Here is a 17,216-nt window from a genome sequence, read left to right on the forward strand (position 1 = left end):
ACAATTCGGCCATGTCTATTAAACCTTTGACAAAATCAAACCTGAACATTAACGTTCGGATATTAAAACTGATGCCTACGGAGGCAATCAAAATAGAGCAAGTCACCTTTTTGAAAGTAGCTTGGCGCTTCAAATTGCGATTACATCAGTACGCAACTAGGTGGCAAGTCAACAAATGAGTGTTAAAAAATGTATTTGTCATTGAATCATTCAAAAGATTTGTTCAGAAATGCCGATTCATCCAGTAATGAAACCAATTAAGTATTTATGAGTGAGTAATTGAATCATTCATTCAAACTGATATTTTTTTAAAATAATTTAAATAGACTGCAGTAATTAATATTTAGTCAGAACCTTTAGTAAATTAAATGTTATTTTGTTTAGTTGTCTATTTAGAATCCTGGGAGAATCGTGATCTCTGTTTGAAACAAAAAAAATTTCATTCTCAACTTATCCAAAATCATACAGCTCTACTGTAGACAAGTTTCGTTCACTCTGCTCTTCACTCTGGATGTGCTGCTAATTGCCCTATTTTGGCAGTCAAACAACTGCATTATGTTCATATTTGAATGAACTACCACTTTCTTGCTCTTCTTTTACTGTAGTATTCATTTCAGATTTACTTGCATTACACATCTTACAAATCTGGCACTAGTTGCTGTACAACAGTGAGATGGTCTCTTCCTGTGACAAGACTCGTGAGTTGAATTAAATGAAATGACAAACAAACAAAAAAAAAAATGTTTACCTGGAGACTGAATGCTCCCTAAAGAAATGGGCTCAGCATCTTTTAGTTTCTGAACACCAGAGTTGATCAACTCGACCTCTTCACGCTCCCCACTGCAAAACATGTCATGTTATCACATTAACTTACTGCCTATAAAACTATATAAATGATGTAGAAACCTTAAACTCACTCAGTCTGAGGTAATGGAATGATGTTGTGTAGTTTGGTCTTCATGCAGTCTGCTCTTTGTGTGATCAAACACTGCCACCTAGTGTTTGGAAAATCAAACAATCAAAACAGGTAGGGGTCATGAGCTGCATTTTTTAAATTTTATGTTCTCTGAGCTCCACTTGTATTGTTATCAAGATTTTTACATCCTAATTTATAAGCAATAAGCTATTTTCTATCCTGTTTTTGACCCTCCCTTTCGAACACTCCATTTTGATGGACGTATCGCATTCAAGACTTGGAAATAAATGCTCACTGCTATGATTGGGTAATATTTTTGCATATTGAAATAAGTACATACTTAGAGTTACTAAAGTTATAATTGACAATGGATGACTTACGTGTTTCGTGTAAACAGAATTATGAATGAATTACTTCATTGAATTACTCTGATGCTGGAGTAATCCTGTGTTTGCATCGTCTCGTATTTACTACTACATGACGCGTGAAATGGTAGGCGGGGCTAAATAGACTGTAGAAGTAGGAATGGATCTTCTGCAAAGGTGGTCTTTCGCCACACTATGAAGTGTAACGATGACTACGTTTACATGCAGCCAATTTTCGGGTTATGGTCGGGTTAAGGTTTCTGAAACATTAGGAATAGCCCGTTTACATGCGTGAGTAGATAGAGTTACTCCTGTATACATGGAATTGCAATATTCCCGATGTAAACGGTGACGCATGGTTAGTGTCTGGACCAGGGATGGGCAACTCCGGTCCTCGAGGGCCACTGTCCTGCAGAGTTTAGCTCCAGCCCTGACAAAAATTATTTTTTAGTAATCCTGAAAACATTGATTAGCTTGTTCAGGTGTGTTTAATTAGGGTTGGAGCTAAACTCTGCAGGACAGTGGCCCTCAAGGACTGGAGTTGCCCATCCCTGGTCTGGACGTACGGACAACCTTAAGACGCAATATGCGTCATTTCCGATTCTTCTTCCTGTATCCAAAGACAACAACAACAGCAGCAGCACGCAGATAATGAATAGTTCGGGGCAGATAGCGATAGCCTTTGTTTGCGCCTTTGGTGCTGGTACTGAACTCGCTCCAAAAGTATGCTGTGCTGCGTCTCGCCATGTTTACTTCCGGTATACTGCACGCGGGTTTTTGTATGCGCCGAGAAGTTCCTCTACTCAAAAGACCAAGATTCCTTGCGAATAGAACATGCGCAGAACACAAATCATTATGGGGATATGCCGATACGCGTTTACATGACCAAAAATTTTGGTTAAAAAAGGGGTACCCCAGGTATCATATCCGGGTTTTTTAAAATCCGGGATATGAGCATATTCGGGTTTTTGCCGGTGTTTACATGGCCGTGCGTGACCGGGTTATTGCTAATATCCCAGTTTTGAACGGGTTATTGGCTGCATGTAAACGTAGTCATAGTGACAAAATCCAAAGTCGTTTTCTGAGCTTGGTTTCAATAAAAGCTGTTTTTGGACTAATGAGGAAGTTTTGAGTTCTGAAACTTACAGGATATATTTATAGTATATTTTTACAATTTACCTCTTGTAATTTCTAACCCTTTTAATATTATCTAAAATGTTAAAAAATAATTTTTGGTAACTGAAATAAGGCTGAAAAAATATTAGATGGAAAAACTTAGATTATAGATCTTGTCTTGGCAACTAACTGAAATAAATTAATTTACTAAAATTATAGCTATATGGAAATATTTTAAAAACTAGAAAAAACAAAGCAAAAACAAATTTCCCTAAACTAAAATGAAAATTGAATATATAAAAATAAGAGCTAATTCAAAATATTAACAAATACTATATGTAATTGTAAATAACACAAACATTCGTCCACTGTTTCAGAGGCTAAACATACTGAGGTGAGTTTTGTTCACTTAAACTGAATAAAAAATACTTAACGGTCACTCTAAAAGGGCAGACAATTATAGGTAAAAAGATCAGTACTCACGTCTTCTGCTCAGATACAGTCTGGGCCATCAGCTCATAGATCTGAGCTCCGTTATCAGACATCGACAGTACAAAGAATGACCTGTTGTCTGTAATACATTCACACAATAATGTTATTTCAACCTACCCTTGAATCTGCTTTTATTTTAATCTAGAAGCCATTAAACACCTTTTATAGTTCAGTTGATTATGGAAGACATGATTTTTGAGGTATTGTTCAAAAGTATGGTCTGATACATGTCCATATACAATGTCTTATCTGTTTTGAAAAGCAGAGCTCCTTACCGGTGGCGACCGAGCGCACCATCACAGTGCTGAGTTTGATGATGGGGCTGAAGATGTGTTTGGTCTCAGCGGTGCCCGCCAGATTCTTACTGTGACATTTTAAGATCAGCTTCTCATCTTGCCTCTGAAGTAGCACCAATATATCCTCGAGCAGCAATGTGTACAGCTCTGCACACACACATACCATATGCAATAATTTCACAATAATATTACATTAAAATGCCCCCATCATGATTTTTCAGACACTTTAATGTAGTGTGTTAGATGGCTGTTTGTGTATGTAACCGGGTTTGTACAGATTCTGTAAAATGAAATTCCAGGACTTTCAAGGACTACAATCAGCACTTATCAAACAATATCGTTATTATTTTTATTTATTTTATTAGTTGTTGTTTTTTACTCAAATTACATATGTTATCTGATGTTTCACTTCATAGAGATCAATCCACTGACCAGCACTGTCAGGCATGGGAAATCCCCCTCCTGATAGGATACTATGACAAAGATATTGCCTTCCTTATTCAAACTGATTTTTTTCCATGAATATATGATTGACCTGAAGAATGAAAGTTGTATTATATACTTATCATTAACTTAATATCATGCTCATAGCCATGCAAAATAGCTCTATATCTCAGACGGGCTGCTGTGTTAATATTGCGTGAAAAGATTATTATTTTTTTCTGGAAAAAATAAAAAAATGTTCAATAATTCAAGCACTTTTCAAGTACCTCTTCAAAAATATGGCTCTTTTCAAGGGGTTTCCAGGACTTCAATTTCAAAAAGTCAAATTCAAGTGCTTCAAGCACTTTGTACGAACCCAAATATTCAAAGATCAAAGTGCACGATAATAGAGTTATTGTTTCCCAAAAGAATGATTCTGAACTGCCTGAAACACATTATCAGTAATTCCAGTCTGCACCAACCTACATAGGCTTCTAACAAATTTGCATAATTCCAGCTTATGGTTTCCATTGACTGCCTGCGAACAACATCTACTTTGACCTTCAACTTACGCTACTGGTAGTTCCTATTGTGCTGGGTTAGACCCTACTCTGAGGTAGGAGCTAATTTAGTTCCCCCAAAAAGTGTTCCTATACGTTCCCCATTCCTGCGGTGCAAACATGACAAGAAAGCGGGCACTTCCACTAATAGTTAAAGGAACTATGAAATGTTCCTCCAGTGTGAAAACCCCTTTTGAAAAAGCATATTAGGGGAACTTTAAAAATGCCGTATTATACACTTTTGCAGCATTACATTTTTGCCCTGATGTACACTTATGACTTGTGTTTGGTGCAAGACAGCTTGACTATCATTAAAATTTAGGTTTTCAAAACCATTTTACTCTACAGAATTAACGCCTATTTACGCTACTGCACTTTTAAAAGATCTTTATGTAAATGACCATCCTATAATGGCATAAAATCATATATTCCATTTCACTCGTAGAAAACATTTCTAATTTGAGTTTGGTCAAGGGTGAATTCTGTGTCAAGCCGCACCTACCAATAGTTTTATCTTTGTTGACCTTCCAGGATAGTGGTCCCTCATGCACCATCTTCCTCTTAGTCAAGTCCAAGTTCTAGAAAGAGAGTAAAATCATCATTTTGTTGATAGTGAGTGATAATTTGTTATATAGCTTTTTCTAATCTCCTGTTTTTTTGTTGCGTTGATAAAATGGATTTCAATTAGATAAATACGAGGTCTCACCTTAAACTCTGCTATCATGGGGTTCTCGCTCTGTTTCAGTGAGGACAGGTCCAGGCGTCTCTGGTAGTCCTCCAACCTCTGGGGATAACAGATGATCAGGGATCAGTTCAATACGGTCTGATCTGAGGTCAGGCACCCATTGTGTTATTTCCTCACCTGTTTGTTCTCGGCTTCTTTCACCTCCTGATTGACGTGAGTGAGAATCTTTCGACAGCATTCGCCAGCCCGTTTCACTTTACTTCTCTCCTCAGGGTCCTCTGTAATATGTGAGAATTTGACATGTCTTGCAATGTGATTTGCTTAACCCCATCCAAAATTTACATTTCATGACAACTTAGTTTGTAATAATTACAGGCCAACTTCAAATGGCCATTTTATAATTTAAGGCTGTTATTTTATGTCATCCTTTCCTGAATTGAGCTGTAGCAGAAATGCAGTTAATGTGATAGCACTACATTATTCTGCTGCTGATGTTACAGAGATTCAGGATGTGTGAAACAGGGCTCAGAGTGATTCACTTCATAATTCTGGCTCATATGTGAACGCTCTAAACAAAAACAGACCTCGCCACATCTGAGTCTCAGACACAAACACAGTGGCAGTATAGCAACATTTATTTTTGCTAATGAAACGGACATAAAATGGTAAAACATTTTTAGATATTTGTCAGATTAGAAGATATTTTAATATTTAAAATATTACCACTATAATATGTATTGTTGCTGATGAAAAGGTAAATAATATTTGTTAGATCTGCAGACATCTTAATATTTAAGATATTAATATTAATTATAACATTATGTATTTGGTAAACACTTTACAATAAGGTCAGATTTGCAGATATATCTTACTATTTAAGATATTAATATTAATTTAATTTGTATTTTTGCTAATGACAGAACAAAACATGGTAAAGATTTTTTGTCAGATTTGCTAATGAAAAGGACATAACATGGTAAATAATATTTGTTAGATTTGCAGATATTTGAATATTTAACATTATTAAGAAGAGGCTGCTGTACCTGTGTATTTGGCGATGTTCTCTAGCAGAAGGGGATACTTTGTGAGTCTCTGAGTCTCCACAGGAATAATGTCCTTTAACTGCAGCCTGCGACAATTACGGTTACTCTCCGCCTCCTGCAATACAAACACTTCAACATGAAAATGACACTTACCATCTGGCAACAGCCAGATATGAAACACACACGACCGAAAGCAAGTAGAGTACAAACAATTATGAAAGCAACCACTGGACTAGTAAGCCATTGACCTGAATGAAGGAGTTGAAGCGCTGGTCTTTCTTCTGTTTGCTCTTGATGAGTTCCAGGGCGAAAGGCTGATTACTGCAGTACGTGCCCGCAGCTCTCTTGATCTTCGCCTCTTCTTCCCCACTGAACTGTGGGTAAAGACACAAGCTAATGTGAAATGTCCTCGTTGGAAAATCTAATGGTAAGTGGTTTAAGATGGTTCCTAGCTGGCCAAAGCTACTCATTCATGGTCGAATAGGTCGTTAGCTTGTTCAAGTTTGTTTAGTTGGTTAGATCAGCCACTTTGAAACAGCAACAAACCGGCCGCCATTTTCAAAAAAACAGCTTGATTGCCTTAGATTAGTACAACCTGGTTTTGCACTGCACACTCACTCTCATCGCTCATATTCAGGGTAAATCATCACCACAGTTCCAGTGCAACCGAACTACAGGTAGTCAGGTCCGCATGACAGCTTTCACATTAACACTTTTTCATGCTACTGTGCCCCATTTCAAACTAACTGCCGCAGTACCTCTTCCTTTCTTACCCAGGAAAGCAGATCGTCTCCTAATAAGTCAATGAGCGCCGTCTCATTCTTCTTCCGAACAGCGGCCATTTGTTCCGTTAGAGACACTGAAATGAGAAAACAAGGAAGACAGTGTTTAGAAGGCATGCTTTTTCAAGGGTTTAGAAGGATTTAACAGGTCTATGAAGTTATGAGATTTACTGTGCAGCTGAACGATCTCCTCAAGGTTGCTGAAGATGCTTTTGATGTCTGCAGAAGGCAGGATGGAGTCTCTGATCAGCGGCTGGTAAAACAAATTCTCCAGAACCTTCATCATTCGAACATGTGCTCTCTCAGTGTAGAACAACTCTGTGAAAGCAATGACGTGGAGGAGAAAAGCGGTCACACAGGATGGTTTGCACTGGTAAATTGCCCCTGAGAAAGTAGAAAAGCTTCTCAAACTGAATGTATGCTTATACACTGTTGGGAGTAATCAGAATACTTTTTCCAGGGGTAATGTAAGGAAATACATTTTCAGTGTCTATTTTCACCAAGTGTAAATAGCCCGCCTTGTTGGCAGAGGCTATTTACACTGACACATTACCTGATTGAGCCAGACAAAATTACAAAAGAAATCACGCTGATAACAGGAGCAGTGGGGTGGAGAGTAAGGCATTACTCTCCCATTGTTTTGTTTTGTTTTATAAATATATATATATATATATATATGTATATATATATATATATTCGAAAAGTGGAAATAAAGTGCCTAACAGGAAATAAAAAATTGGGAATAAAGTGTTTAATGGGTATGGGAGGGCTTTAGGGATATAGGGACATGTGATGAGGCAGCATACATTAATGATTTTAATAAATATAATCATACTGAATAAGTTTTATAACATACTACAATACAATATGAGTCTCTGCCACTATTTGCCCTACCACCATTCATTTTTACTAGAACTAAAAGAAAGAAAATAGTAATGTAACATTAAAATGAAAATAAAATATGTAAAAATATATACATAATCTTACTTGTGTTACATATACAGTTTTAATTAATAATGGTAGAAACATTAACATCCAATAACGAATAGTGTTTCAATCAAAAATAAAAAGTAATAATAAGATGAAACTAATGGCAAGAGATCCACGTTGCATAACAGAAGGTGACATGTATAACTGTAATTTATCTGATATTTAATAAAAAAAACTAAGTGTTCATCATTCGTCCATATCATATAGCTTGATTCAAATGTATGACAAGTAATTAAAAATCAGTGATTACTTTAGGATGCAACTTCCCCAACACTGCTCAAACAGTACACCACACTTGTCGCTAGGCTTGGGCGGTATCCAAATTTTTATACCGTCAAACCTCCTCCCTATTTTACCGGGGTATACAGTATTACCGTGACTAATTAAAAATGATGACATAAGGCTCAGACAGCGTCACCAAACTGTTGGCTTGGGCCTACAATGTTCAGAAACTGAATACCAGATCGGGCAAAAAAAATAAATAAAAATCAAGGCCAACCCGTGCACGTTGTGTCTGATCCCGGCTGACGGCATTAAATGTAATATGAGCCAGAGCCCTATTTAGACTCGACTATTTTTAATACGTGAGCCGTTATAATATGGTGCCGCCAAATTATTTTTTAACCCAGGTGCTGAGGGGGCGGTAGATATAAATACTATTTATAAATGAGCAAAAATGGGACACTTAATAATATTTAATTATTTTAATTATGACAATTAAAGTATTCATTTTATTAATTAATTTAAATTAAAATAACAAGCAACAAGCAAGAAGTGCATTTGTAAATCCGGTAACACGCGTCCATTGATTTTTATTAATACAACTTTTCTGTCAGTGTCTGCTGCAAAGATTAAGTTGACGCGCATATATAGAGAGAAATGTAAATCATGGATTACATAATCAGAAGGTATAGGCTAGCCTTTTTCTTTTCGTTTTGAATTGTTTCGTTTAAAGAAATTGACGATTGATATCTCCGTAGTGAACGCGCCTATAGAGAGAAATGCACATCATGGATTAATCAGAGAGTAAATGCTGCCTGTATTTCTTTTCCTTTTGAATGGTTTCGTTTACAGAAATTGACGAATCGCCATCTCCATAGTGAACGATAGAGAGAAATGCACATCATGGATTACATAATCAGAGAGCAGACTAGCCTATTTCTTTTGTTTTGAATAGTTTCGTTTAATGAATTTGATGATCGCCATTTCCGTATGAACGCGCATAGAGAGAAATGCTCATCATGGATTAAATAATCAGCGAGTGGACTATTTCTTTTCGTTTTGAATTGTTTCGTTTAATGAAATTTCAAGCTTTATTTAGATATAGGCCTATCTGTCATGTCTGTGAGACATACACTGAGTTTCGGTTAATTTATAATGAGATTTCAATGCAAGTGACCGCGGCGCGCCAGCGCACGATCATGTCATGATTATGTTGTCTGCTATATTTTATTCTTATTTATTAAATCCAGGCAATTGGTTGATAAAAAAAAAATTAAAATTAAGATACAATTTATACAAAACGAAATTCACTTTAAAGAAAGGCCTTTTACAAAATGAAACTTAATTAAGTGGTCAATGTCTGACTCCCGATGCACCCCATCTTACTCGTGCTGTTCAGTTTTCATCATCAACGTAAAAAAAATAACATTATAATATTTTAACAAATATAAACTAACGCGCTTTTTTAATGAACTCGGGGCAAAATGCATCCTCGCAGCAGTGAGTGGGTGGTTGTTTCGGAGATGCGACATTAGGTTAGAGGTGTTTTCATCTCTCGCGGTCACCTTTTTTATTGCAACATTTACAAATTGCCTCGTCAGTATTTACCGCCTCTCCCTTCTCTCTCTCTCTCTCTCTCTCTCTCTTTCTCCTCCACACTGTCACTTGATGACAACTACATAAGCATTTTTAGGCATTGAATAAATTATATTTATATATAAATGCCGGTAATGACGGTATTGAAACTGATACCGTTGCTATTTTAAGACCCCGCAGTATACAATATTCCCGTAATACCGCCCAACCCTACTTGTCGCTCACCGTTGATGACTTCTTGTCTCTTGATTTCCTGAGGGGTAAGTGTGGACAGGACGTCTCTGCTCACCAGCGTCTGCCAGTTAGAAGGCTCCAGCTCCACCTCAACACACTGATCATCCTCACTCTGCACTTCTCCAGAGCCCAGTGGATCCATCCTGCTGTACAAACACAATGACCAAAAACATGTTCATCAAATGCATGTCTAATCAATTCAATGAATAAAACTTTAACAAAGTAATATTTTATTAAAATGTTAACATTAATAGGCTTTCCCCCTAAATTAAATTTTTTCCTAAATCCTGTGTTGTCTGATGTAATTTTATTCCGTATTTAGTCGTATTCAAATAAATGTATACATTTTTAACATTTTAATCAATCTTTTTAAATGTAATCAAATGATAATATGACAATTCCTTTACAACAAACATTGCATTTTTTTGTCAAATCAAGTGCTCTTTCTTTTTTTACTAAATTAAAACATTTTTGAAGCAGGGCTGGGGCCGAGAGCTTTGGACATTTTACGTTTTTGTTTATTATGCTTATATGCCGCAGTCGGCCGGTGCCACTCCTTTCGTTTCTTTATTTTATGATTAAAGTTACATTAAATGTTCGCCACCTCCTTCCCTGAACTTTGTTACAGTCACTTAAATTCACATTATTTTATTTTATTAAAATTAAAAAGAACTAAGTGCTGAATTACGACTCAGAAAAACAAACAAACAAAAAAAACACTAGTGGTCTCAGAATTTTGTATGTTTTATTTACATAATATACATGTGAATAGTCAGTTTGTTGCCCATATTGTTCATGTTATTGTTATTAATGGCCAAGAGATGATATTGTCATCGACGACTAAAAAAACCCCACACTGGTCGACCACAAAAGCAAAGAGCACTTACCTCCGGTCAGGCCTGGGGGTGCCGGTGTCCAGCGCCCTGTAAGGTAAATCACATTCCAATTACCCTACAATAGTAACAATCCCAACACACCAAAACTGCATGTCGTCAGCATTCCCTTTCTCTCCTCAGGAGCCTCAGTCATGAGGTACAAGCTTAATTCTCTGTGTCTGTCCCAATAAGATCATTTACAGAGAGCACCACACAGCAATGCTTTGTTCAAACATTACATGTGCATTGTCACAACGGAGACATAAGGAACAAAAATAGGCTTTGAGGCCTGTAAACAGCCTGATTATAAGACAAGACTGCTCGGCTTTTAAAGAAAATCCAAATTCAGTGCAAATAAATGTTTTGGAGTGATAATTCTGCAAAGCACAGGGATTTATATTTAAGGGTTATATACACTACAATTCCAAAATCAAAACAGTAATTTCATAAAATGATATTACAATTTTAAATTATTTCTGTTTTAATACATTTTAAAAGGTAACTTAATCCTGTGATGTCAAATCTGTTTTGTCAGCATCATTACTCAAGTCTTCAGTGTCACGTGATCTTTCGGAAAACATTCTAATATGCTGATTTGGTGCTTAAGAAACATGTCTTGTTATTATCAGTGTTGAAAACAGTTGTGATGACTGATATTTTTGTGGAAACTGATTTTTTTTTTTTAGGATTCTTTGATGAATAGAGAGTTCAAAAGAACAGCAAGTCTTTTGTAACATTATTAATGTCTTTACAGACACTTTTGATAAATTGAATGTGTCCTTGCTGAATAAAAGTAATAATGTATTTTCAAAAATAAAATAAATTAATAAATAAATAAAACTGACCCAAGGTTTGGAACGGTAGTGTTGTTTAGAATCAAACCTGTTTCAGTTTTTGTAGTCTGAACAGGAAAAAAATATTTAAATGTGGTTTTATCCAATAAAAAAAAATATGTTTTTAAAAATCCAGTCAGTATGGAATACCAGATTTTTCCTCTTTTCAGGGTGCAAATTATATTCAGCGTCACATGCTTCACGTTAAGGAGGACACACTTTAACTGAGGAGGACATTCAAGATATTGACTGAGCAAATGGAACACAGATGAAATTTGATCCATTTGAATTGTGTTTAGTTTAAAAAAAAATATTTTATTAAAATGAGCCTGGATGGTGACTGCTTGACTCACTTGTCTGTCTCAGCTTCCTCTTCCTGTAGATGCTCCAGTGTGCAAGCGCTGAAGTCAAAGTGAGTGTTTGAAGAGGAGTCCTGCGAATCTCCTGGGATGGAACCCTCTCCCATTCTGGCCAGTGCAGAAGAGGGAAGTCCACCTAATCCACAGTCAGAGAGACGCACAATGTGTCAGAAAAAGAAATGCTCATGAAATCAGTGCTAAATTGGAGGAGCAGTAACACTTTATTTCGATTATCCACTTCAGAGATTCTTCTAACAATTAGTAAGTTTGCAACTCCATGATAACTAGCAGTCATTAGAGTATTAGTAGACTGTCTGTATGTTAACTAGCAGTCATTAGAATATTAGTAGACTGTCTGTATGATATCTGCTAAGACTTTTATTGTGATGCTCCCACAAAAGACATTATACTGACTACAAGTAGCTTTGCAACTAGATGTCAACGTATTCTACTGACCCAAATCCTAACACCTAACTCTAACAGTCTACTAGTTGACATGTAGTTTCAAAGTTACTTATAGATAGCGGATGTTTAAAGTGGACCACTGAAATAAAGTGTAGCCGAAGGAGCTTTTTAAAGACAGATGTCTTATAATTTTGTCAAATTTTGCAGAAAAAAAAAGCTTTTCCCATTGACACACACAGGAAAAATTCTTCTCTGTAAATGTGGACACAATTTGACAATTTAAGAAGAACAGGCCAATTATTTTCTGAAAAGGGTTAGTCAGCAGATCTGAGCCGTGACCCCGATAACCCAGGAGAGCTCAACAAAGAAAAATATCTAAATAGACCGCTGGGGCTGTATTACATAAACATCCTAACTAAGAATCCTATTGAGAGAAAAATTGACATTAAGGTCCTATTAGTTAATGCATTAACTAACCTATAGTAAGAAATACATTTGTTACAGAATTTATTAATCTTTGGTAACATTAGTAATAAAATGTTCAACCGTTCATTGTTAACTGCCTGGGGTCCATTAAATAACATTAACAGAACTTTGGATTTGAATGATGCATTAGTGCATCATGCTTTAAAAGTATTTTTTATCGTTAATGTAGTTCAAGTTAACTAATGTTAACAAATGGAACCTTATTGTAAAGTGTTACCAAAAAAATAAATATGGTTGATTTTCATTGGGCAGCTTTTCTCAGCTTGGTTATTCATTTAGCATATCATGTAATTAATTGTACATTCTTTGATTTAAATCTGATAGTGGATCGAAGACACTTGACAGCAATGATTCGAGAAGCGTCTCTCACCAGTTTCAGACTCTCGGCTGAGGCCGTCTGTGCCCTGTGCTGCTGGAGCGCTGTAAGGAGGTGACGTGACCAAGGCAGCGCTGCCATCTGAGCCCTCACTGGACAGACTGCCCCGTATGGGAAGAGACGACCCGTCTGTCTGCTCTCCAGTGCTCAACGGCAGCTGAGGCTTTGTCAGACGCTGCCTCGGCTCCAGAGCCTTGCTGACTGCAGGGCGAGAGACAGAGAGAGAACAAGATCAGTGTCAGTGCTCGACAATAAGGACAGCTGACAGTGGATGTAAAGAGGTGGGAAAAAAAATATATAATAAGGAGACATATATTTAATGCAGTGAAGAATATGCAGTCTTTTTACTTTTAATCACCCTATTTCATTTCTGTAGTATTTCTTACCTGAATACTATTGTTAGTCCTACCTGAAAAACTCATTTATTCTATTCGTTCTATTGCATTTATTTGTACTATTGCTTGTAATTTGTTTATTACTGACTGTTTATTCGTCTTGTGTTTAAACTTTATAATAGTTGTGCTAGGAATTTTTGCTATGGTATCGAAAATGGAACTGAGAATTGTAAAATTTCACAGGTATCTAAAATGTTTGTGTTGTACCAACAACAAACAAAAACTATACAGCAGAAGTAAAATAATCCAATCCTAAATGGTAAGTGTCTCTTCAAATAGGTAGTTGTCTTTAAAAAATACGTCAACAAAGGTCACAAATAGGGAAGTTAAATAAACCCACAATCCCTTCACAAGGAACTGAATTATACCAAACACAAATTTCACCATAACAAAAACTGAAACAAATATTTTTTTCTGGGAAATTAATCTTTTTTCTCTCTTTTTTAACCCTTTTAAGTTCACGTATTATATTCAAGATGTACACTAATATTGTATTTGTGGAAGAACAAAATGAATGGTTAATTTAAAATATAACAATTGTCTGTTAATAAAAAAGTCTGTTATTTCTGCTCTAATTGACAAGACTGCGTGTTTTCAGAGGAAATATCTTAGTTAAAATGGGGGCCTGCAAATATTTGTGTTGGACAATGGTGAGCCTTTGAGTCAAAAAGGTTGAGAACCACTGGTGTAACCATTCATTAAATTAACCATCAACTTACGTGATGAAGCATCAATCCTGCTCGGCCGTCTCTGAGGAAAAACGTTAGGGAACCGCGTTTTCTTTGATTTCTCCTCACTTCCATCTTTCTCAGGCTTTATACTTTTCTGATTAAGGAGCAAAGAGACACTGGTTTAGTTTATTTGGTTTCATGGAGTCATTTGGAGATCAAGTGATGAGTTTTGCTGAGAGATTGTACCTTTATCTTAGGGAAAAGATTCATTAGCTTGGGCTTGTGCTCCAGCCCTCGAGACTCCTTCACTTTTACACCGAGCTGCTTCATATATGACAGTATGACAAACTGCATGGTGCTACTGCGAGAGAGAATAACAGAATGAGAGAAATTTAAAGGGAAAGTTGAAAGAAAAGAAAATTCTCTCATGTCGTTCTAAATCTGCAAGTTCTGCAACTTTCGTTCTTCAGAACGCAAATGAAGACATTTTTAAATCTAAGAGATTTCCGTCCTCTCCCTTGACAGTCCACGCAACTAAAGCCTAAATTCAATACCTGTTCATCAAATCAAGTGAACGTGTCTCTAACAGAAAATTTGGACTAAACTACTCTATTCATTTGGATTAGTTTTACAATCTCTTTATGAACTTTTTAAAGCGTCAAAGTGGTAGTTGCGTAAATATCAGTGGAGGGACAGAAATCTCAGATTTAATAAAAAATATCTTCATTTGTGGTCCAAAGATAAACAAAAGTCTTACAGGTTTGGAACTACATGGGATGAGTTAATGTAAATTTTTGGGTGAACTAAACCTTCAGAACTTGGAATTTGTTCAAATCCCTGACTCAAAGTATAAAGAATAGTATTGCATTATTATATCTGTATAAATACCCTGGTGTCGGATCATTCAGCCAAAACTCACTAGCTAATGTTGTTGTTCTGATCAATCTTTTGACTTAAACATTGTAGTTTAAAACTGACTGTGTCATTTCCAGCAGGGGGAGCAAGTGCTCGGTTCAGTCCATGTTGAAATACTTTACAGTGCGCAGAAAATTATTCTGACAGCTAGGACCCCAGCCGAAGAACTTACAAAGCTGTTCTCACAAACACTTACAAGCCAAACAGATGACTTGTACAATGCGTAACTGCAGTCAGTGCCAGAGCAGAAATAGCCCTCACAAGCTCCTGTCAGAGGCTTCATGAGGCTCCAGTCTCTTGTGAGCCATCTGGGCGGACACACAGCGCCTCAGTCCCTGCTGCTGCCACCCATATGTGCTCCTGACCGATCATATGCTGCAACTACACACCACTAACAAGATTGCAGCTAAAACTGGTGGGAAATTACAGAGCTAGTGTGTTTTGTAGCTAGTTTTGCCTTTAAAAGCTTATTAATACCTTTTAATACTTGAAGTTTTCAGTATACTGCTTTATGAAATTATGTAAAACTGCACTGTTTTACTAAGAACTCATACTTTTAGTGTGACGTTGGATTTAGATTGAGCCTATGAGTCTGGACAGTGCTTCGGGGGTTAATTTAGGGTGATGTAATATGTCGTTCATGGAAGAGAGAGGACATGAGAATTCCCCTTACCACTTATCTTCCTCTGTGGCCTGCGACGTCAGTCTGAAACAAAACATAAGTTGCATTTATTGAAGTGTGAGAGAGACAACTCTCAGTTTTACATCTCATTTTTAATAGAGTCTTGTGTAAAAATTATTCACCCATTTTGGTTTAAATCTAAAGATATTATAACAATTAGTTTAATGTAAATACTATCCTTTTCGTCTAGGTTTAATCTTAGTAATTCTTTGGGTCAAATGGGATCCTGTTGTGTCCAATATAAGTGTAAATAATGACCAACAATGAATATGCCACATGTGAACCCGTCAACAATGAATATGCCCCTATTCATTTAGGAAGTGAACTCAGATAAGATAAATTAATGTTTTTTTTTTACTTTATCTTTATTTTTGTTATATCTATCAGTCAGCAACAGGCTTAAAATGTCAACCCAGCTGTGATGATTTTATAAACCATGCCAGAAATCAGCATAATACCAGAATTAATTTATCTTTTTCTAATAAGTTCCTTGAAGAGTCAAGAATTATCTGACTAATGACATATACATTTCTGCTAAGTTTACATATTGAACTGCTACAAAAGCAAAAAAAAAAAAAAAAAAGCAAAAACCAAGCCCATTTTCCCAACATTTTTGCCAGAATATTGGAAGTTAGATTCAGAGTGGTTCAGCAGAGTTGTTTGGATTCATTGATGAATCGCAATGTAACACGAGTTGCATGGTGATGCTCCAAAGCAATGTCTTTGTGGGAAGTATTTATTATTAAATTTCTCGCCAGATATTCAAACAATTGAAAAGTTGATATGTAAAGAAGAATGATTAGATGTTATTTTTCAACAAGACAATGCTCCAGCCCAAATTGTTTAACCGCCAAGAAGTGGCTTGAGAACAAGTCACTTTTAATACTTGATTAAAAGTGACTGGCTCTTGTTTTGGCCTGGTCAAAAAGTCCAGATTTAAACCCTGTAGTAAATATTTGGTCTCACATTAAACTCAAACAAACTGAGAGAAAAAAATGTAACTACTCATGAACTGCTTGAAGCCATTAACAATAAGAGGAACAACAATGGCTCTTTTTCCTGTAAAAAGCTGTCTACAAGTTTACCCAAATGGCTTTCACATTTAAAGAAAACAAAGGGGAAGTCTATTCCATGCTAGGATATGTAAATGAGAGTGATCTGTAGTGTGTGACCACCAACGTCCAGACACAGAGACAATAAAAAATAAAAAAGGACAAGTATTTTCACATAGATATGTTAGCACAGATATGTGTACTTACAGTACATCCTCTATCTTAGAGATGATGTGCTCTGCACAGGATCGTTCTTTTTCTGGAGCCACGCGGTCTCTCATTCTCTCTGTATCCAGACGGGCTAGTTCCGCTTCAGCTAGCGTCAGACCCATACTGCGTTTTTGCCTGAAACATACAATTAATACACTAGAGAACATACTGGAGGAGAAGGTTTCCACTGACACTTGTGCTGATACATTGGAGTCATAGTGTGTGGATTAGATGAGT

At 36.4% G+C, this 17,216-nt stretch overlaps 1 protein-coding gene across 3 annotated transcripts in view; it reads right to left on the bottom strand.

Moving 5' to 3' along the window:
- Positions 1-17,216, bottom strand: part of arhgef12b (Rho guanine nucleotide exchange factor (GEF) 12b) — a 99,275-nt gene that overhangs the window by 9,944 nt on the left and 72,115 nt on the right. For all 3 annotated transcript variants that reach the window (XM_077206523.1, XM_077206524.1, XM_077206525.1), the window contains 19 exons: positions 16,977-17,114; positions 15,709-15,741; positions 14,367-14,481; positions 14,169-14,274; positions 13,049-13,255; positions 11,782-11,923; positions 10,608-10,643; positions 9,712-9,866; positions 6,850-6,996; positions 6,670-6,755; positions 6,145-6,270; positions 5,897-6,011; positions 5,031-5,131; positions 4,875-4,952; positions 4,671-4,746; positions 3,165-3,332; positions 2,881-2,968; positions 918-995; positions 749-840 (listed from right to left, as the gene is read on the bottom strand). In XM_077206523.1, coding sequence (XP_077062638.1) covers positions 749-840; positions 918-995; positions 2,881-2,968; positions 3,165-3,332; positions 4,671-4,746; positions 4,875-4,952; positions 5,031-5,131; positions 5,897-6,011; positions 6,145-6,270; positions 6,670-6,755; positions 6,850-6,996; positions 9,712-9,866; positions 10,608-10,643; positions 11,782-11,923; positions 13,049-13,255; positions 14,169-14,274; positions 14,367-14,481; positions 15,709-15,741; positions 16,977-17,114 — 2,087 coding nt within the window. The remainder of the gene's footprint in view (positions 1-748; positions 841-917; positions 996-2,880; positions 2,969-3,164; positions 3,333-4,670; positions 4,747-4,874; positions 4,953-5,030; positions 5,132-5,896; positions 6,012-6,144; positions 6,271-6,669; positions 6,756-6,849; positions 6,997-9,711; positions 9,867-10,607; positions 10,644-11,781; positions 11,924-13,048; positions 13,256-14,168; positions 14,275-14,366; positions 14,482-15,708; positions 15,742-16,976; positions 17,115-17,216) is intronic.

The sequence above is a fragment of the Siphateles boraxobius genome, unplaced genomic scaffold (assembly GCF_051911475.1).
Source record: "Siphateles boraxobius isolate OS27281-9 unplaced genomic scaffold, OSU_SipBor_1 56, whole genome shotgun sequence".
Lineage (NCBI taxonomy): Eukaryota > Metazoa > Chordata > Actinopteri > Cypriniformes > Leuciscidae > Siphateles > Siphateles boraxobius.